The sequence below is a fragment of the Diadema antillarum genome, unplaced genomic scaffold (assembly GCF_040938485.1).
Source record: "Diadema antillarum isolate AM-2024a unplaced genomic scaffold, OU_Dant_1.0 seq00000338_RagTag, whole genome shotgun sequence".
NCBI classification, from domain to species: Eukaryota; Metazoa; Echinodermata; class Echinoidea; order Diadematoida; family Diadematidae; genus Diadema; species Diadema antillarum.
The window spans coordinates 2,048,898-2,072,077 of record NW_027271351.1 but is presented as its reverse complement, the minus strand read 5'-3'; the positions used below and the strand labels follow the sequence as shown (position 1 = coordinate 2,072,077).

At 38.2% G+C, this 23,180-nt stretch overlaps 1 protein-coding gene across 1 annotated transcript in view; it reads right to left on the bottom strand.

Annotated features, from left to right (window-relative positions):
* The window catches only part of LOC139730845 (uncharacterized), an 84,912-nt gene extending 68,174 nt beyond the window's left edge, over nucleotides 1-16,738 (bottom strand). The window contains exon 1 of the mRNA XM_071641717.1: nucleotides 16,387-16,738. Coding sequence (XP_071497818.1) covers nucleotides 16,387-16,738 — 352 coding nt within the window. The remainder of the gene's footprint in view (nucleotides 1-16,386) is intronic.
* Between the last annotated feature and the right edge of the window lie 6,442 nt (nucleotides 16,739-23,180).

Here is a 23,180-nt window from a genome sequence, read left to right as displayed (position 1 = left end):
GGAACTTTTTCACTTAACACCTTCAGGTGTGACATATATCCCCGAAGATATCACACTAAAGAGCACATGAGTGAAGCTAAAAGACACCACGGAGGTATTTGCGGGTACCGTCTTGTTACATGTGATTTATCAGCAACGGGATATTCTAACTGAAAGGCAGCTTATCCTGAATTAAGTCATCACGAATCAAGTACACCGCCGATTCTGAGAAGGCCGATGTACAACGTTTTGATTATGAGGACCCTTTTCTTGAGAAGAAGCATAATTAGTGTACATAGCTCTTTACGTGGGAACCTTTGACATCTCCGTCTAAAATGAGACATGTTTTTTTCTTCCTTGTAAGGCATCGATCAATATGATTCCAAACTCAACCTATGCACGTGAAAATCATTCTCCTTTTAACATCAATTCGGCGCAAGACGCGAATTAGGCGCGTAGCGGAGGATTTCGTGGCTCCCTAACGTAGCGGTTCTAACTTTGCAAACTTATCCGACTCTCCTGACATAATATGGGAATTTGGGTTCAATGGAAGCAAAAAAAAAAATCAGGTTTTGACTTTGTTTGATTTAGCCTTGAGTTGAGATCTCACACTTGTGAATAATTTTCATTCCTCAGTTCAGTTGTCCTTCAAGGCAGCCTACATTTATTTTTCACATGAAATTGCGTGTGTGTGTTGCGACCTGCGCTTAGTTTGCCCTGTCTTTCAGAACGGGGGTTTGGGGATTTCACAAAGGATTCCACTCTAATCTATCACTGAAAAAAAAAAATTTTTTGTATGAAATTGGCATAAATGCATTTTTGTGATGCCAGCCGTTGTTTTTGTCCTGCTTTTCTTAGCGGGGCAAAGTGAATAAACTGAAATAATGATAAATTAAAATAGCTGCGGGCCATTGTATGATTATGGGTGAGATAATTTCAACAGCATACAAGTCAAAGAAACAGGTTGACCGGCCACGTCTTGGCGGCTACCCTCATCTAAAGGTGCAATCACACATTGCCGGTTTAGATGGCGGTTCATGGCGGTTCAGCAAATCGCCGTGCTCCGCCAAAGACCGTGTTTACACCGTACACAAACTCTGGTCATCCGTCACTCATCCGCCATGAACCCCGAGAAACGCGGGAGACCGCGGGGAACCGCCAGAAAATTTAAACATGTTTAATTTTTCATGGCGGTCTTGGCGGTTTGAAATGGACCGTGTTCACATCGCTGTTCATCGTGTAAAGAACGGCATCCTCCGTGTTTGCACCGCAAGATCCGTGATAATACCGTGTTAACACCGCCATAATTTTCAAGCGAAAAGAAACTATGACTTAAAAGAGAATAATGGCTCCGGCGACACTTCGTGGCGGAGCAATAAAAAAATGGAGAAAAAAAGCAAAAATGAACCCATAATGCAAGATTGGGTAAATATATTGAATGCTATAGTTTCCTTATTTCTTTAACACATATACAGTAACAAATAAAGTTTAATATTCAAGAAGTTGTTAAGTATGTTGAATAGTACATCATTTACATTAAAAGATAAGTTCATAATTTTATTAAAGCTTAACAGCTTTTGAGATGGCCAGCAACGTGAACCTAATAAGTTATACACAGAAAACTTATGTAAATATGTTGGGTTCTGCTTTCGTGATTATGCATGCCTTTTTGTAAGACTGCATGTTGATACAGATATAAGAGAGTAGAGGGAAAAGCAGTGTTGAAACTTCAAAAAAAACCACACCATTATTATGTTATGTGAACCTGTAAGTAAAGAGGAAACTGGACACATACTGTATATGCTTCTTTGATAATGTATAATGTACATAATCTTTTTATTGACTGTTGTTAAAGATATTATCATTATATTAGCATGGCATCATTGCCGTTCTTAGATAGCGCATAATACCTTCGGCAAGGTCGCTATGCGCTTTAGAGGGGGAACAAAAAGATAAACAGGAGAAGGTAATTTCAGAAACAGCAACATGCTGCATAAATCATCATCTACAATCACTATGTAACTATTTTAACAGATAAGTTTTTAAAAACATTCTGGACTTATTGATGGAACTTGCATGTTTTATCACTAAGTCTTGGGGTGCTGTTCCACAGTTCTGGGGCGGCATAATCTACGTTTGCCATAGTAGTTTGTTGTAATGGATCGAGGGTATCACATACAGATTCCCCTTACGATTTAGGGACTCTCATAGGCTCATATTTCACAAGGGGCTCTGAAAGGTAATAAGGAGCAATTTTGTGAAATCATTGATGAACAGGCAACAAGATCTTAAATTCAATACGCGAAATAATTACGTATATGTGAAAACTTAATAAAAAAAAGAGAGATGTTGAAACAAGCAAATACTTGTACATCACTTGATAAATAAACCTGCAAATGAACAGGAAACTGGAAACTATGTTGGATTCTGCTTTGATATGTATGTCTTTTTAATGACATTTAATACAGATATTTTAAAAATTAAAAGAGAAAGAGAAAAAGCACGTTGAAACTTGAAGATAATTGCTTGTTGCATCACTTATATCAATCTGTAAAACACAGGGGGCTACAACGTTTCATAACTTCTTTAAAATTGTGTTTACCTAACAAAGCAAAACGCTCCTTGTTGAAACCCATTGAGGACAAGTGAAAGGGCTCTGACTGCATCCGACTACATGGGCTTGGTATGGACTCCTCCACCTTCCGGGGCGATCCGTGTTACTACCGCGTCAATCCGCGTTTGCTCCTTGTTCAAAACGTGTTGAGAACGTAGTCAAAGTGCTTTCCGCCATCATTGGGACACGGTTCACGGCGGTTTGAGAACCGCCATGAACCGCCATCTAAACCGGCGATGTGTGATCGCACCTTGAGGAGTGATTCCAAGTGACTTATAGGACATTCCTTGTTCAAAATAGATACCAGTTGATAGTTTTTCTGGCTCAACTTTCAACTTGACCGCTATGTTCTTCTTTATAATGTTTCATTGTACATCCAAACTGGATGTCATTGTATAACTGTATAACTGTATTGTATAATAAAAACTGAACTGAACTGAACTGAACTGAATAACCACTGTCATTTTATTTTGTTGAATGTAATGCATTTTCATTGAGAAATATGAAAAAGAATTGAAATTGAAATTGAAATTGAAATTGAAAGCGGACCTGTGATAGCGGTCAGATTAAGATTGGACGCAAAGCAAGAAAGTATATTATGATACATAACACCGGGCTCGACACGAACTTTTTTCTCTGATGGTGACCGGTTGATCGGGCCACTAAAATCTTTGAAAATCTGATTTCTTTTTTTTTTTAATTGAACGAAACATAACAATCCCTTTGGATCTTAGTTGCCCAATCGGGCAATCGACAAGATAGCCTTTTTGGAAATTTGGTGGTCCGACATCAATTTTTAGTGGCTCCAAGCCACCGCTTATAAATGTCGAGTCCTACAGAACATGTGATCACGAAACATCAATGTTGGTGGTAACCAGTTATGCAAATTAGCTGAAGTAATTATGTTATGGCTTGGCAATGTCATCACCCCATAATTATCATTTGCTCGTAACCACCATTTTAATGTTGCGTAAAAACGTTGGGAACTCTACAATGTACAGTTCCAGAGCTGTCTTATTCTAAGTCAGATAGTGAATTAAAAAAAAAAATCCCGTTTTCTTTGTTTGATCAAACTCAATTGATGAATTTCAACTTGAACACACTGTGCATGAAATCCATCTTTAAAACATCCATATAGCACCCAATCAAGGATTGCAATTGTAGACTATTATCTCCGCCCAGTGCTGCTGAGAAGTTGCTATACTTGACGGGGAAAAAACGACACCACATATGTTGGGCAAAATGCCATAAACAGACAAATGTAAAAGCTATTGGGATTTTCATTATGGGTCTAACACATTTGCCTAAAGCGACCCCCCCCCCCTCCTTATCTTTACGTTCAAACAGAAATTAGCTATCACCAGCAATTATGTTAATTTAGACTTCTTCCGGACGCAGGCAATGCGAACCATATAAAGAAGGCCCTTGGAAATTAAGTCCAAATTTACGCGGTCAGTTTCAGCTTTTTGTTTGTTATAAAAGAAAAGAAAAGACAGACCGCCAGAAAAGAAAGGCAAATGTGGAAATCATATACTTGGCAAATTACTGTCAATCACGAAGCAATATATAGCTCGGTAATGTCAACTGAAGAGAAAACCGCAGCTCCCATCTTAACTGATTTCTCATAGAGAGGAAGTGAGCGTTTTGGGGTGACCTCTCGAAGCACTTTTAGCTCCGAACTTCTCCGTGTTGGTTAAGGGTGCAGTGGATGAAGGGGTGGAGGAGGGGGATAAAGGGGATGGTGGAGGGGTGGGGGAGGGGCAAGGAGGGTTTAAACATAGTATGCCTCCTATGTAGGCGGCACAGTTTGGTGTGACAATGCGGTTTACCTTGTCAAAACATCACGGGGGGGGGGGACATAATAAATTAGCGGGCTTTCATCATGCTAGCTTTATATTATCACAATGACGTTATGATGTGCCCGTCAATACACGAGAGATATTTCGGGTTAATTTTCGCAAAAAGGAGGATATTAAGTGATCTCGGCAACCTTGAAAGGAACTACGAGTGTCTTTCACTTTGACATGAAGGTATAGCCTGTACTGTGAATCGCGGGATAATGCACTCAGTCATAGCCCTTTGTCATTACACCCGTCAATGTTAATGGATAATCTCCATGACAACTTGACAGCAAGACCGAATTGACTGGTGCACCCACCCATCCAAAACATACACACAGACATACGCACGCACAGGGAGAGAGATCAAGAGAGGGGGAAAAAAAGGCTACACGATGTCAAAAAAGAAAGAAAGAAAGAAAGTTCATATTTAGAGTCAACGAGTTGAATATTCTCGCAGTTTTATGATTATTTCAGGCTTCACTGCGTGAATTTACTTATCGTTGAATCAAGTCTTGTTGATCCAAATTAGAACTACGTGAATGAAGCGAGTTTTCCCCCATCGGTCCCGGAGGACGGAAATAATGTAATGTGTTTCGGATAAGGTTCTCTCGCGCTCTAAGTGTTACTGTCACAAGCCCAAGAAATGAAAGTGATCAGATATTTCCATTCGTGTCGGCATGGAAATAATTCGCCCTAAAACATTGCTGATTGGCAACATGTGCCGAGATGTATTCTTGCAGCTTTCAGGGGTTAAAAAAAAGTAACTGAGAGTCGCGTGTTCCTGTTAAGTCAAGTTGAGTTTTGTTACAATAAATCTTTTAGTGGTGCGCTTTATACGCGACAGTATGCTCTGAATTCATTCCAAGTTGCGTTTGCAGTGTAATTTGATATCAGCAGGAACCAATCAGAATTTGAAATGTAAAGCTGGAATATAGCATCTTAATTGAATTCGAAGCAGGGAAAGATTTCCTATGTGTACCTATGATCATTCTGGCGTGTGATGATGAAGAGTGGGACTCGGGAATTAATCAAATTTCCACGATAGAGTACCTAACATCCGAAGTTCAGTCGACGGGCACATTAAGCAGTCATATTCACTGACGTACTTCAACGAACACAACCATGGTCGAACAGAACGTAAGGCGATCGATTTTTTGGCCACGAAACAACAGATGTGCGTTTTTAGGCTTTGCGTAATGGTCCGCTCCCTTGACTCTGAACCAGTAAATCACAACGTTACAGTCGTGTGTTAGTCTGTTTTGCCTAGCATTTTGTTTTGACGTTGAACGACGTCCGAGCGTCACCAGGGAGTTGAGTGGGTTTGCCAGAGCAGATCTTCATGCGTCGGCAACGTGCAGTAGATACGAAACACCATGCACTTCTTTCACTCACGCCTTCGCAGTCCCTTCTTGAAAGCATTGTTTGCGATGCTTCCAGTGGAAAAAACAAAAAGCAACCCCTCCCTCCCCCCCCCCAAAAAAAAGGAGAAAAGATGGGATGATTGATATTGTATGATATGGTGTTGTCTCTCATATTGTGAAATCGAAGCTATAATAAAATTACTACTAAGCCGCTGCAAATGTTAAAAAAAAAGAATTATAACAATTACTAATGTACAAGTGAGTGACAGGATTTACCACACTAAATTTTTTGTACAACTGGGAGTACTGTGGTATAGGCCCTAAGGTCTACTGGATAAGACTCTTGACGTTCAAACGGAGGTCGCGAGTTCGACTCCTGCCGAGTGCTTACTTCCTTGGACAAAATGTTTTTACCCATGCCGTCCCTCTCGACACAGGCGCATAAATGGGCATAGGCCTACCTGGCAATAATGATTGCAGGGCCTTCTGGAAGAGATAGGCCTATATAGTTCGTTATTCCGAAGGTCATATTATTCCGAAGGTTCGTTATTCAGAAAATAAAATAAGGTTCGTAATTTCGCAGGTTCGTAATTCCGGACTGTAGTCTGGGAGACACGCCCACCCACACGGCGTGCATAAATTATGTGGCTTATCTGCATAATTTGTGCACGCTACGCGGAAAGCGCGTTTGCTGTGCAGACGCACCTTCCTTCTCTTCACTCTTGTGCTGTGCAACACCACGGTCGGAGGGTCGGATAGAGATGGAGGAGAATTTGGAAGAAAAGCTGCTGAATTTGGAGAAAAATATTCGTTAGTACGGACCTTTTTTGTTTCATTTTCGGCCTAAAGGTATTCTGTATACAATAGGGAGCAGTGATTTAAAATGTTCGAGTTGTCACATTTGATGCGTATAGGTCAGTTGCATCACAAAACATCCTACCATGTAAAAAAAATCGCAATAAAACAAAAAATATAAGGAGATTTCACTATTTTTCTCAATACACCATAACTGTATAATAGATATGATAGACGGTTTAGTCTTATTACTTAATAATCTTATTATTACTACTGTTCGCATTTTGTATGTTTAACAATCCTTAACATTGATTATATTGATTAACATTTTTTCTTTGGTTGTTTGCATTTTAGAACGAATTTGCGTCACTAAAGATGGGTTTTTGTTTCATCTGCAAATGGTAAATAATGCCTTTAACAAACCTTATTTTCAGCTGTCGAACCTTCGACATAAACAAAATTTACCCTTCTGGAAGAGTTGTGCTTGCACCAAAGAGGCAATACTCTGAGTATATGAATAAGACCATATTATTTTCATCATCATTGTCATTAGCATATTATTAGTGGTGAAAAAAAAAAACATTTCGGAAACAGTTTACTGGCAAGATGATATTTATTCATATTTTAATAGTAGGCCTAAAAGTAAAGTTGTCATTTTTTTAATAAAGATTATGCTAAAGTGTTTATTGCTCTATTTGAAGATGTTTGTACAGTTCATTTAGCAAAGGGCGACAACAAATCGAATAAAAAAGACCCACTAATGTTTTTCACGTTCATGTCTGCATAATCGTAATATTTAGGAGTTAGGTATTGTTCAGTAAACTGAATACAACTTCATCACTATACTGATCTTAAGAAGTTAGACCGTTTGGAGAGATATTGTATTCCGTGACCACAATGAAACGAACCCACGGATTACCGAAATTCTGACCGAAATAATTATGACACACATTGAGAAATTCACGAACACATCACTGTAATGAGTCGAAAGAGTTGTTTTGGTCCTGCGCATCAATAACCAGGGAGGTGGAAACCTCCCTGCATATATACAACTACAACCTGACGTCATTTCCGTACACACTTATGTACACTTTTTCTTGAAGGCATATATATTTCCTTATTTCCAAGACGCTGAAAAAGTTTTATGAAAGATGATGGTTGTACCAAGGAAGTACTGCTACCTCCTTTGCAGCACTCGGATTCTTATGTCAAAGACTAGCAATCTTTCTCATAAATTCCATAAAGCTAAAGAATTATTTTTGGTCCTCACGTGAACAAATAACACAAAGAAATGTCGACTTCTTAAAATCGCACGTGGCGTCAACACCATGTGACCGAGAACTGTTAAAAAGTCTCACAGGACGCCACGTTTAGAATTCTTACTGAAGTACTTATCAGATATTTCTTTTTATACTTGTCCTATTTCCCTCAAAGCTTTGCGTGGCCGTTTTCAATAATATGCTATCGCCTCCTTACGGGCTTATTGTGTGTGTGCATAATTGATACCAGAAAACGTTTCACTTTGTTAATAATTTATTAATTAATCTATATGACTCTGGGCTTTATATCAATTTGGAGTGCAGGAAAATAATCCCCTCTTCTTGCTAAATAAATGAAATTTAGTAATGCTCCGTGAGCGAGCCAATGAGAGACAAGAGGATCTATGACATCATCGCTTCATCTAATTTGCATAATGTCGCCCTGACCGATATCACTACATTCAAGAATTTCAATTAAAAATGATTTTATTTCCATATAAAGTAATACAAAGTAATATACATAACGCTTACATGAGTATATAACATCAAAAGGAACTTTGAATTACGTAATTTTGAACAAAACATGAATACAATTATCATAATGATATCAACTCTGGTTTGGATAAATAAACAAGTAAGCAATACAATCTTAATTTATAACTTTACATGGAAAAGAGGAATTCACAAGAAAAGCATAGCTTGTAAAATTTGTGAATTACTCTAGAAGGTGAGGGCACCTCAAGATCCGTCAAGGACACCATGTATAAAATGTTGATATCCTGATGTCAGGCGAAATAATCAGAAAATAAATATCTATAAACTATATCGGGAAACTAGGTGAGCGCATGAAATTCCATTTCACTTCACTCCCTTTACTCAAGATGTATTTGAACATGAAACTATTTTCGACCCTGCTATGACTCTAGGTGGGATATTAACAGTGCATTATATCAAAGCGTACGCTTCTTAATTACAAAAAAAAAAGAAAGAGAAAAGATGTAGCAAGAATCATTATTTTGCGTCTTAGTGAGACGGTTGACCGAGTTTATGTGCAGATTGCTTGCGGTCTGCTAAAAAAAAAAGAGATTTTTTTTTCTCAGGATATTTAAATGATATAGTAGTGAAAGTTTCGAGTGGGGTTGGGAACATGCCGCAAATCTGGCGAGGAACCAATTGTTTCCTTCAATGCCGCAAGACGACGTCGAGAAGCGGGAAACAGCCTTGTTTCCTAAGTGGATTAATTGCTTAACGCACACACTTCCCGCCATTTCCCGCAGAATCGTCTGCAACTGTTGCGATACTATCACTCGCTACAGGTTGTCTTGGTCCTGTCTGACAGACGAGAGAGCCAATCTTGTTGTTGTCGGGTCTTTTTTTTTCTCGACTGACAAGGATTTAGGTCCCATTTAATTTCCAATTTTGTATCGTGCCCTGAATTCTTTATAATCGCTATATACAACCCTGGTGCATACAATCAGTCGTTTTTACAGTTCGAACAATGTAGCTGAATGACTCGCTTTCGTCTTGTCTATCCAAGAGAGTTAGACAATTCCACTTATATACATATATATATATAGTGAAAACTTTGAGCAAAGAAAATGGGTTTTCATCGACCCATTTTCTTTGCTCAAAGTTTTCACTATTTATCATTTGTTTCTGGTCAGTTTTTCCTTTCTATGTTTATATATATATATATATATATATATATATATATATATACACACATATGTATATATTGTATATATACACATATGTATGTATATATAGTATATAACTTTTCATTTGATTTACAATGGACAAGTGATTACAAAGAAACACTAAAATTCCGATCACAAATTATACTTTAATGTTGGCTTCATGGTTTACGACATTTGCACACGCAATGTTAGTCTAAACTGGCTGTTTCACGAATGAATAAAGCAAGAATTAAAGTAGAGAGGCAAAAGGACCATATTTTTCGGTATAACTGATTTTCAAAGCGTCTGTATACTTCTTATCGATGTCAGACACAACATAGAGTGTATATGAATAATTATCATGTTGAAGATTCGCATTGCGTTATACATATAATTCTCGAGATGGCCAGTTGCTTCGAGAAGTTCATTACACTTTGCCTGTCATTTACCATGGGAAATTTTCCCATATTGTAACAATATAGTATGTCTCCCCGCACTAATGTCCTCGGTCGCAAAGGCACACAAACGTAAACACCCTCTCACGAGCACAGTGTGTCTTTAAACTCTCCTCTACACTTTTCACTTGTCGATTTGAATATAAACAAAGTATCACGTAAATCCTTTGCCGAATGATTAGAAAGACGTGCATCATTAAAATCCTCATCACTTCCCTGGATCCAGAAGCAATGGGAGAGGGGAAACGAGTATTTTGGAGTGTTTATGTCCAGCAATTCATCATAGGGGACATCTGCAGTAAGTCATTTTGATTTCAACTTAACTACCCATGTTTGAAACCCTCGGAAACGGATGTTTACAAGCTACTGCGCTAATTTAAGATTGCTGATGTAGCAAGATGGCAGTTTGTTATTTTATACGAGACGGCGCCAAGCGAACATTTCTAGCCGGAGGAAAAATGTGGTGATGATTGTGGTCATGCCAATGAAAGAAAAAAGAAGAAGAAAAGATAACAACAGGATTAACAGCGATGGCAAGAGTGGCGTTGACGAATGTAATAATACTTGTACTTACAATGAAAACAACATCGCTAAGTTTTAGTGAATACAATATATCGAGGATATAAGATATCATTAAATTGTAAAAAGGAGAAGGGGGAGGAAGAAGAGGAGGTGGAGAAATAGAAGAGGTGAAGAAGGGGAAGAGGTGATGGTGATGGAGATGAGGGGGATGAGGAAGAAGACTAAGAAAAAATATGAAGAGGGAAAATGAAGAAAATTGCTCCCGGCATTAGAAGTTAGAGTCATTACGAGATGTGTGGGCGACCAGCCAACAAAACGTCCGTTCTGGTACCGTATCAATTCATCCTCACCATTGTTAAAATAAGTAATTCATTTCCTCGAAGAGAACATACTTAATATGCTGTTTATCTTCACATAAACCCACTCAGATGTACTCACCAAAAGAAATGCTAGATAAACAGAAGAGGGTAACTTTTCTTGGTGGAGTGATCGCTAGAATTTAGATGGTTTCGAACATACAATTGACGCTAATGCAGTGTTACAGCAAGATAACTGAGCTGTCAAATTCGATTCTTTAACTTAGCTCCGCGGCCGTTTTACAAATTCACTTGTTTATATCGAGATTAATACTTTCTTCTTATAAAGTGATGAATGGTTTAACATAAACAGAAGAGGGAGCTGTGGTGCAGAGGATGAAGTTTGGGCGCCTTCAAGTTCTTGAGGATGTTTGTAATAGAAATGATTGCAGTAGATCTGGCAGTATTGCCATGCAGGAACCAACCAAACAACAAATGTATAGTCGAAGATATCATACCGCGGGAAATACAATCATCGAAATGTTACGATAAAACGGCCGGAGGTCCCTGACTCTTACAGACAATAGAGATGAGGGGACCAAGTCCCGAACTGTGCAGACGCAATACCTGGACGAGTTGACTGACCCTCTTCAACCGAGCGTCAAAATTGATACCTAACAATGCTCGGGGAAATATTAATTGACGGCAGGGCTCTCTAGAAATGAGTTGCTTAGCCATAAAGATACTACTTATAGGAGGAATCATAAGTGCACACATGACATACACACAAAGACATGTATATTATAATAATCATGTGTGTATTATGCGTGTGTACTACCTGTGTCACCACCTGTGTGTATCGAACAGGACGAGAACCGATTGGCTGATTATCATAACTGACCAATTTATCAGAGTGCTCCTTGAGCTTTTATTTGCCATCAGATACAGACTCTATGACCAGGGCAAGTGATACAAATGATACGGAAACATAAACTTGATTCAGTCATCACACTCTCGCGATTCATGAAACGATCCCCGGAAAATTGCCTCGATCAGAATGATTTTAAAAGAGAACTCCGAATGATGTTTAGACTTTTGCATTTGAGCAGCTATCAATATACAGCGTATTGGTTATTACTGGGTACAGAGTTTCAAAATTTATAGTGATTGGGATGAGGAATATCAATGTTTTCAAAACTCATAACAAATCGCAATGAACGAGGATGATGACATAGCAGCTTCACATAAGAATATACATTACTGGGATATGTGAGTCTCGTATGTCATCATCCTTAATTGGTCAGTGTACAGGTGTATAATTGGTTTTTGGTTTTTCAGAGTATTGGCTTATATGCTCCATGACAACAACAAATTCCATAAATCTATATTATAGCACTATCGATTTATTTGCTACATGATATGAAATCATGAAAATCGTCTGAAATTTCCCTTTAAGAAGAGAGAGTGAGATTAATCCCACTGAAGCGCTCATAGGACTTCCCCACCTCAGCCTCCTCTATAATTCTGCCGTTAAATGTGGCTGTACATTTGCATTTAGATGAAGTTAATCGGTCTTGATCATTGACCAAAAGGATTTACTTTTGACTCTCCTTGCGCAAAGAAAAAGTGTCACAAGATCCATTTCTATTTATCTCGTTTCCCATTGGTCCTAATTTCCAATCCTAAGTTACATGGTCCGATAATGAGGAATTCATCTATAAATGTCTGTGCCGATTGACACTGACCTTTGACTTTTCGCCCCAATCATTTCGTGCCAATAAACCTCTCCCTGTTCATTTTTGATTTTCTTACAAACCCTTGGGCATTATTACCACACATTCCTAGATGAAGTTCCCACCTGAAAATAGCCTTCTGACTAAAGTACAGTAACGATGTGAACTGAATATTATACGTTTTGTCTCTTGCAATATTACATGTAGATTCATTTCTAGGCAGCTTACTAAGTTGTGATTTTCTAGACATTTCTTAGCTGAAGTTATCAATGGAAATATCATATTTGAATTTGACGCATTTCACTTGATCTTTCATTACATGCAAATGACTCTCTATCGATTTCCATTATCCCTATTAAGAGATATACTATAATTGGACATTCCTATATCATAGTAGACACCCATTCAAAGCTACATCCAACCTTCAATAATCTTTGACCTATGACCTTTACAAATCTGTATACGTCAGGCGGTATCTCCGGCCCAAGTGTCATGAAAATCACACATTATAATGAAGTGGATTCTCAAATGTCATACCAAGATCTGAGGTGTGCGCACGAACGAACGGATGGACGGACACCCGGAACTGTAAGGGTGCCTCCGGAATTGGATGCGTATGAGGCATATTGGATGGAGTCGTTTTATGTAACATAGGCGAAAGCGTTTTGAGAGAAACTAGAGTAGAGTTTGCTCTGCCTTCTTACTTTTAATGTGGTGTGAGCACAGTTCGTGAATGCACTGCGCAACCTGGAATGATATCAGCTCCTCCTATTCGCTATATCTTTTCTCTTCGAATCCTTAGAAAGTCTTCCCTTTTACATTAATTATGACGCTCAACTCCGTTACACGAAATGTCACGGAACTGTGGGCTACAGTGGAGAATTATGAAACTATAAAGCTTAACATAATTATTCTCTCTGGAGCTTTAATTTCATGCAGAGTTCTCTTTCGTGTAGGACTTTGATTATCTTCCAGAACCCAGCGATTCCCTGGAAACAAAGAAACAAAAGACCTGTTCGTAGATTTGAGTGACGGAAATAATCCGAGTGGATTACCTAAGATTCGCCCCGCAGTGATCAGATTTAGTTCTCACGAGCTCCCTCCTCTCCCAGTCTTCAAACGCACTCGTCTACACGTATTCACTATCCTCTGAATCTCTTCTATTCTCTTCTTATGAATCTGCATGTGTTTGATCTCCGATCAAGCACATATGTTTGAGTTGGACGAACTCGTTGCAGACACCGGGGAGACCATTGAGAGATGAAACATATCAAGTATTATACCAGATTATCCCTCTCCATCGCTCGCTCGCTCACACGCACACACACACACACACACACAAACACACTATATGAATACATCTGTTCATTTATGCATACGAGTATACGTGTATATATGCATAAGTTACACACATTCATACATAGTTATATATCTATAATTATGTATCTCCTATTATACTTATTGGTGTATATCATATAATAAACATATATTTATGCACTGTGTAAATATGTGATTTATCTCACAGATCGATAGACATATCGATAGAATCACTTGCCTTTTTTACAATTTACGCTGATAATCGTGAAATGTGAAAATGTGAAAGAAATATAAATTGATATCAATCGTTATCAATTTCAAGGCAGAGTCGTTAACTTTTGGACCTATCTAAGGAATTTCGTAACCACAAAAGTGTCATTTTTATGGCTTTCTCAATACTTTTTTGTTTCCCATGTTATCTTTTCCAATTAATACCAGCAAAGAAATTACATAGAGCTGTGTCATGAAGAGACCTCGTTGGTTCAAACATCTCAGGTCACCTGCCCAATCTTCTTTTTGAGAATAGCAATTGCACCTGTACTCAAACGTCCACTCGAGGCTACAATTCGAATGAGTAATCTCAGAATCAGATAGGAGGAGGGTAACGGGCGACATACAGTGGAGAGGGGTCGATGATTTGGGTCATGGCGTTAAAGGTCCTGTTTACCTTTGGGAGCAGTGATTTAAAAAATGTTCAAGATATCACATTTGATGCATATATGTAGGTCTGCTGTATCACAAAACATCCTACCATATATATATATTTTTTTTTTTGCAATAAAGCCTAAAATATAAGGAGATATCAGTATTTTTCTCATTAAACCATAACTGTAGACAGTTTAATCTAGAAACTTTTTTTATTAAAACCATTGTTCACATTTTGTGTATTTAACAATACATAGAGATATGGATTCAGATTTTTACAGTGGTTGTTTCTATCCCTAACTCACATTTTAGAACTATTTTAAAGCACTAATGCTGGGTTTTTGCTTCTTCTGCAAATGGTAAATTATGCCTTTAAGTAGAAGGGGCACGGCATGGTTCCAAATTTAAAGTACGCCCTTTCAAAATTCAAGAGAAAAAGGACAGTGATAAAATTGATGGTAAGGAAGTTGCCCTCTCTAGCAGGTGATCAGTAAGTTTCTGATTCCTATCTTTCTTCTTTATTGCTCATTTTTCGCCTTAAAGCAGAAGGAGAAAGTGGCGTGGGGTGGTAAGAGGAGCAAATGACAGTCTTGAGGGAATAGACAGTATAGATTTCTTTTGACCGATTACAGGGCATTCAAATGTCGCTACATTTGGCCTCAAGATGGCATACCGGTAGCATGTAAAATTATAGCTCAAAATACCTTACTAAACAAGAGAAACTAATCGAAGTTGTTGTTGTTGTTGTTGTTGGATTTTCTTCTTCCCTTCAAGGGTCAAATTCATCTTGGCCATACGTGATTCGATTTGTCACGTATTATGATGTCAGTTGATGACGCGTGTTGCTGTTACAATGAAGTCTAAACAAGAAATACACTGTCTTTGCTATAATGCATCGACTGCTATTCCGAAATCTTGAAAACATTCGTTAGATTGAAAAAAGAGTGATACCTCTTATTTTCGCAAAAAGAAGCCTCCCTCAATCTTTGACGAAATTTCGTAATTACGAAGATTGCAAATTAACTTACGTGGACATTAAAACAAATCCTAGAAAATTCCAGGATTTGACTTTTTTGTAATGATGACTTTGAGAAAGCAGATAATAATCATGGAACACCGAATCTCGTCGTTCTTAAATATATGTTCTATGGCTTTTCCTTTAATGTCCTTGTTTGCACGATCTGAGAGCTGTAAAGCAGCCGTATGATACTAAGTAGATGAGGATTTATATAGCGAATGCTTGTTATAACAAGTACTTCATTTATCTTACATAGAGAAGAATTTCATCGACACTCGTATGAAATCGAAGTCAACATAACGCTTTCGGAAAGGAAAGTTTGAAAAATAAAGTGAATATGGGAGACACGAAAGATACAGTCACGTCATGGTTTGACATAGCACCGCCCGGTAGAGTGTTGCTGCAAGAGACATCTTGTTAAGATAAATTGTCAGATGTTGGAAAAAGAAGGATATTTCTGTGTATCCACATACAAGTGTACTAATTTTTCCAACAGATCAATGATAATAAGAGTGTTGATGATTAAAGCTCACCAACTCAATATTATTCAATTCAATTCAATTCAATTCAATTCAATTCAATTTTATTTCCATTTCCATTGAATAAACAGAAAAAATATATACAATATATTTACAGAACAAATTTATAACAATTTCAAAGAAAACGTACAAATGGTCACGAGTAACAACAGAATTTCGTTTCTAAGGTATATACCTAATACAAAGATTAGAATGGAAATGGAGGGTCCCACTTAAAAAGCAAAGCTTGTAGGGTATGGGACCCTCAAAAAATACGTACACAAGGTCAAAGAAACCAATGTCAACTGACATGAAATTAACTTAGGAAGGGGAAAAAAAGAAGCGACTCTCTCTTACCTGCGACCACGAGCGGTATTCTCTTGTTTGTGACCCAGGGACTCTGCCGGCGAGTCACGGGTCCGATGATCTGGTAGCGGTTAATGGAAATGATAGCAAGGGTGAGCACGACGGCCAAACCGTAGACCGACGTCGTGAAGCCGTTGAACTGACACCAATGATCACCGTATATCCATTCCTCCTTCACGAGAGTGGAGAGGATGAAGGGTCCGTTGGCGACCACAGTGAATAGTCCACACGCAGCGAGGTTGATCACCATCTTATTGTGCACCGTTCGCAGCCTGACGTCGGTGAGAATGATCAAGATGAGTCCGACGTTGCCCAGGATGGCGATGGCGAGGATTATCGACATCGCCGTGACTTCGACGATGGCCACGGTCGTCGGACCACCCCGTGAACCCTCTTCCATGGTGGTCGGCAGGACGTTTGTTGACGATCGTGAGTATGAGTGGGACGTTGAAGCCAGCGATGATGGAAGTGTCGAGAACAGCCACAAGTCCCCTGTCTCGGTGAAATTTCCCGCCATCGTTCCGCTAGCATTTCGAGTCGTACCGGCCGCAGATATACTATATGACTGGCCGTATGGATGCACTTTGACGGAGAGTGCAAATACCTAAAATACTTCACTCCACAGGTGCAGCGCGCAGGGTGCACTCCAAAAGACGGCAATCTACGCACCTGCTTTTCCTAGCAGTAATACTTGGGGTCCAATTTTCCCTCATCACTTAGTCACGTCACCGCCACGCTGTCGACAGCAACATGTCAATTCTTGGATCACATGGCATGTTAAATATAAGAAATGTTTACCAACATCCGCTCACGCCAGGCCAGTTTTTGCCAAATGAGCTGTTATCACTTCACCGACTTGATAGCAGACGATAATGCGCGCCAGAGGCTCTCCCTTGATGCTCTTCGATAGCTTGTCAATAACGGTGCATGAACTCACAATTATCAGGACACCCAAATCGAGTGCGTGCATCGAGTGGGTGCGTGTGTGCGCATGTGGAGGGAGAGAAGGGACAGACGGCAGTCTACGCGGGCGATGTGTCATCACTGGTCATGCTATATTAATGAGATACGTTACAACTCCTTTCAAACACGCCCATCCATCTACATCTCTTTCCCCTCCCCTCCCCACCCCCCTTTCTCTCTCTCTCTCTCTCTCCCTCTCCCTCTCTAAATCTGGTTTTCTCTCTCTCTCTCTCTCTCCCCTCTTTCTACATCTCGTGTGGATCGCACCCGCAGGTAGAAAACCAATCGAACTGAGTGAACATAGAACAGCTCCGAACAGTCAGCCAATCATAATCGATCGACAAATTTGGGTTCGACCAATCGATTTCCAGGACTCAATATCCAGATCGCAGAAGCAAGATTTAACTGTCAAGAGACTAGATACTATTCTTCGTTGGATATTACATGAAGAAGTATACTTCAAGGGATATCATCTTTCTACAGTGAAAACCCGAAATAAGCACAATACGAAACAAAATTTAATAAAATCCAACAGCTTTGACGTTCAAGTTAAATGTTAATCATAAACACTGCGCAACGACAAATCAACGTTGAAGAGATAATGCGATAATGCGACACATATACACACTAGCAGAGAATTCATAATGACCTGTAATAACTGCCTGAATAGTTATGTCAAACGTCGGAGTGGCGTTAATAAGTGTTGAAGATGAGCCTCCGGCGTGCTCTTTTGGATCGGATCTGATAAGGCTAATTGGTGTTCCTGTGATCACTGGACTCATTAATCCATCTCATGGAGAAAGCATCTCTACCTTCATTCGGGCATCTTGCCAGCATACATCGCGCCCGAAGAAAACAAACAAAATATGATAGAAAAAGAAAATCGATTCATTTTTTTTTCAGCAGTGATTTCCATAGAGATATCCCTCTATAATTATGTTCAAGTTGTCTTTGAAAGGATATATACTCAGCAAAAAAGAAAGTAAACACTTTTTTCCAGTTCATCTTTCTCATAGAAGAATAACATAAAAATTAATGTATCGTGTACCATATCAAAGGTAGTTTAATTGCAACCTGGTAGGTTGATACTAAGGAAAACTTTGCGCATGAGAGAACACAGTCGATTTTGTCCTCCAAGGCACAAAAGTAAAAATTGCAGAAATTGACATTTTGTCATTCATTTGCAAATAACCTTTAAGATGGCAATGATAGCAACAGACCAATTTAGCACAATGAGAGACATAAATGAAATACCAAAACAAGTTTTCGTTCTCGTGTATCTCTTTATTTCCAAAAGAAAAAAAAACCAGAGTCGGAAACTTAAAGCGGAAAATAAAAATATTCTGTTAACTAAAACCTCAAATGACATAAGGGAGTAAGCCGCAAAAGTAATAAAATGGACAGAATTTCTTCATTTCATTCATTTAACTTAGGAATTAAAGAATGCATTAGACAAATTCAAGAACGCTGTATTATTTTCAGTTTTCCTAATTTGAAATAGCATTTCAAATTTCTACCAATTTTGTTAACATTGCTTCTTCTTTAATAAGTCTATAATGCCATTTGAATTTGGATTTGACAGAAGATTCTTCATTTTCTCTATCATTTTTAGCCTTTCTTTATCTTTGGGGGCTGCAAAGACATTATAGAGTTCGTAGGTTTATTTTTTGAAATCAATTCGTGTTTCGTACTTGTGTTAAATTTGTCTTTTGTTCTCATTGTGATATGAAAGTGCATATTACGCATGAATGACAACTAGTTCATTTTTGCAATATTTACTTTTGTGGCTTTGAATTGAAAAACGCATGTATTCACACATCTGTAAAGTTTCCCTTTTTATTGACTTACCAGGTTGATAGCCAACCAAATTACCTTTAACATGGTATATAAATCGTTGATATTTAGCCAAACATTCTATGAGAGATTTGACTTTGAAAAAGTGTCTACTTTCTTTTTTGCTGATTGTAAAAGAGAAAACAAACCAACAATCTTTCTTACTGACATTGTTCGATTTTTAGTAAGCTTTAACTGCGTTTACTCGTCATAACGCATGGAACGGACCCCTGTCCCTTTTAAAAGTACGTCTACTACCAAACCATAGACCCACAAAAAGAGAAAGAGCAAATGACAATTTTGTCACAATAGTTTGCGGTGACGGCGTTTTTAGCGATGCTCTGACGAAGAAAGCTAGAAATGTGAGTTGATTGGATGAGACATTTTGACTTAATTTTGTTTCTTTCTCTTCATTTCTCATTAAATCTATGCATGTAGGCAACCTATCACTTAACGTCAGAGTTTCGTCAAGAAGGCACATGATCCTAAATGTACAACATTACCTGCCCGTTTTGATTAGGCGTTTTCTGCGCTTAAATTTTCCCAGAAAACACACAGCAGGAAACGTATTTATTTTCTTCCGTTGAATGATTGAGTTTCCTTGCACCCTGCATGTCGCCCCACAGCATACGTTTTCCATGTTTTGTAATTCAGTGAATACACGTCTGTACAATATTATTGACGTTATATCAGATATGTAATATCTCAGACAGTTTATGAAATTGTAAGCATTATTCTCACCAGCTGTAAAATGATTCGCATGTGTACATTATATTGGCGTAATGATATTCAGAATGTCATGAACTCGAACCAACAGCTCTTGTTGCGGCGCTAAAATTAGCCTAAATATGAGGGGCGGCGGGGCTCTCGAAATTGGATTATCCAATATGTTCGCAGAAGTTGGCGGGAGTTTAATTTGATCGACTGAGGAGGAAAAAAAAGATCTTTTTATGCGATATGAGATCAAAATCTGTGCCATTCACCATGGTTATGTCGATTGATTGGATTTGCTGCGATAAAAACAAATTAGAGTTGTGCTCGTTTTCGCAGCAACGGGCAATTATGCGACTTCTATCAACAGGCGGGTTTACCAGCGAAATAGTTTTCTTTATACAGGAAGGCTGAGATAGCAAATTGTGACATTCATATTCAGCCATAGTACTACTGGTGCCTCGTTATCCTGGCTCTTATAATGACAATGTCAACGAGATATAATGTTATATTTCTCTCTGTATTCTTTTGTTCATTTCACTGTATATGTCAGCGACGGTGCATGTTGTGCCCCTATATGCGAGTGCTATATACCTGTGCTTTTTACACACATTAAAAGGGGAATGAAACTCAAATTGCATTATTCATAATGCGGATTGATTGAATGCAGTAGTATAAGTAGAACACATCAGTGAAGTTTTAGGAAAATTGGACAATCCGGTTAAGGGTTATTAGGACCCAATTCTTAAAGTTTCTGTTCCGCAATTGCTGGATAAGACTCCTGCAACAATTTGTGAAATCATAGCAAGACAAAATCATAAAGAAAACAATTTCCAAAAAATCCCATATTATTATGAACATTACACATCCCTTCCATGTGTTACTACCATGTATGTTGAGGTTAATATTTCCCCTGCCTTCTGAAAGAGGTAAGCCTAGTGCTGTTTCGTTACGTTAGAAAACGAAAATATGTCGATTTCTCTTTATATTTCATTTATATGTTTGTCCATGTGTGACATCACGAGTTGTTGTTGTCTTCTTATCCAGTGATGGCTCTACCGAAGATCAAAAAATAAAACAAAACTAGGATCTTTTGAACGGATTGTCCAAATTTCCTCAAACGCTACTAATGGGTTCTACTAATATTTCTGCGTTCACTCAATCTACATAATATTTGGGTTTCAGTCCCCCTTTAAGAGCAATGTTCATTCAGGACTGTTAACATTCATGTCAGATTGCTACTTGAATATAATGTATTCTTATTTGATTTATAATAATGTATATGCAAATACATTTCTAATTCAATGCTTCTATGGAATTCATTGCGTAATTTGTTGACATTTCCTTTTAGATGACGGGTGGGAATGAAAAAAAAAAACTGTAGTCACTGGAGGTTTTAGCTTTCACTTTTTAACATGGCTTTACAGCTGGGTACATCACAGCTATTCTTTATTACAACGGTCATATCCTGTTAGTATATAGTAATATCTATATCTATATCTATACCTATACCTGTATATATCTACCACCTACAATCGATCTCTATCTATCTATCTATCCATCCATCCATCTATCTATCTATATATATGCATACATACATGCATCTACATACGTAAATACATATTATATACGTGAGTATGCTATTGATTTCTTCAGTATTGTCTTGTGTGTGTGTCAATGTCGCCGTCATTCTTTTTACGACTGTCGCTATACCTCACCCATCTCTCTCTATAAAGAAGTTCTCTCTACCTTCCAACCTTACCAACATACCTCTTCACCGACCTGTGCACCTGAACCTCCGTTTTTTTCCTTTATACTTACCTAACTCCGAATCCCTTGTTCAACAGTACGTATGATGCTTCAAGCGGGCTATAGAAATTAGAAATATAGATATAGAAATTGTCACAATCGATCGCCTGATGTCGCATCACGTCTATAGTCCTTGATAGGCGCGAGCAGCCAACGTGGCCTTGACTATATAGTGGGGTGGCTTAGTGAAATTATCGTGACACGGCGGACAAAAGCATGATTTTTTCACCAAAGGTACTTCATGATGTACCTTCTCAAAAAATAGGGTGCTCCAAGAAAATTGATGCTGGGAAGGAGGTCAGAGGTCAAAGGTCAATGACCTTTATTTGTGAAATAGGTTTTTTGGCTATTTCTCAGGTCAGGAATATCCAATCTGGATAAAACTTGGCAGGAAGAATATTGAGAACAAGTAAAATATTTTGATTGAATTTGGGGTGAATTTTCCAAAGGTCAAAGGTCAAAGGTCAATGAACTTTTTCTAAAAATCATGTTTTTGTTTATTTCTCCAGGTAGGAAGATTCAATTTTCACAAAATTTGATATGAACGTTATATAGAAGGTACCAAGAGTATAAACCAGGGGTCAAATATAATTGTTGATTTGTGCGTTGCCATGGCAACCCAAAACGAGGGTTTTTGATTGAAGTTAGTTACAGGAGGCTATTTTCCAGTTTGGAAGAGATTCCATTTGAATAGGTACAACTGATCAACGGGATGTATAGAGGTTTGAAATACTTTTCATTAGTGTTAAGTGGTATGTTGCCATGGCAACTACATATATAGATTTTGGTTAAACTTAAAGGAGACTTCAGAACTTATGAATTTGAAGAGATTTCCATCAGGGTTGGTATAATTGATCAACAAAAAAGTCGCCAGACAAAGATTTGTCACCTTTATAGCATGTGGGTTGAGTGAATGCAGCAACAATAGTAGAACACATCAGTGAGAGTTTGAGGAAAATTGGACAATCCGTTCTAAAGTTATGAATTTTTGAAGTTTCTGCTCATGCAGTCGAGGCTGGATGAGAAGACTACTATACCTTGTAATGTCACATGTGTACAACGATATAAAGAATGAATAAAGAAAATTCAACATAAATTATTTTCGCTTACAAAAGGATACTCGACTTCTCTTTCAGAAGGCAGGGGGAATAATTTTACCCTTGACATACGTAAGTAGCAAGTCAAAGAAACTATGTGAACTTTATTCAAAAAGTATGGTTTTGTGAAATTCTCATTTCATTTTCCTTAGAATGTGTGCATGTGACATCATACACTGTGGTAGTCTTTTCATCCAGCCGCGACTGTGCAGATACCTTAAAAAATCATAACTTTTGAACGGATTGTACGATTTTTTCCAAGCTTTCTGTGATGTGTCCTACTAATATTGTTGTATTCACTGAATCCACGTGCGCATGAAAGTGGACTTGTCCTTTAAGGACAGATTCTGAAAGAGCAGACTGTAAGCTTTA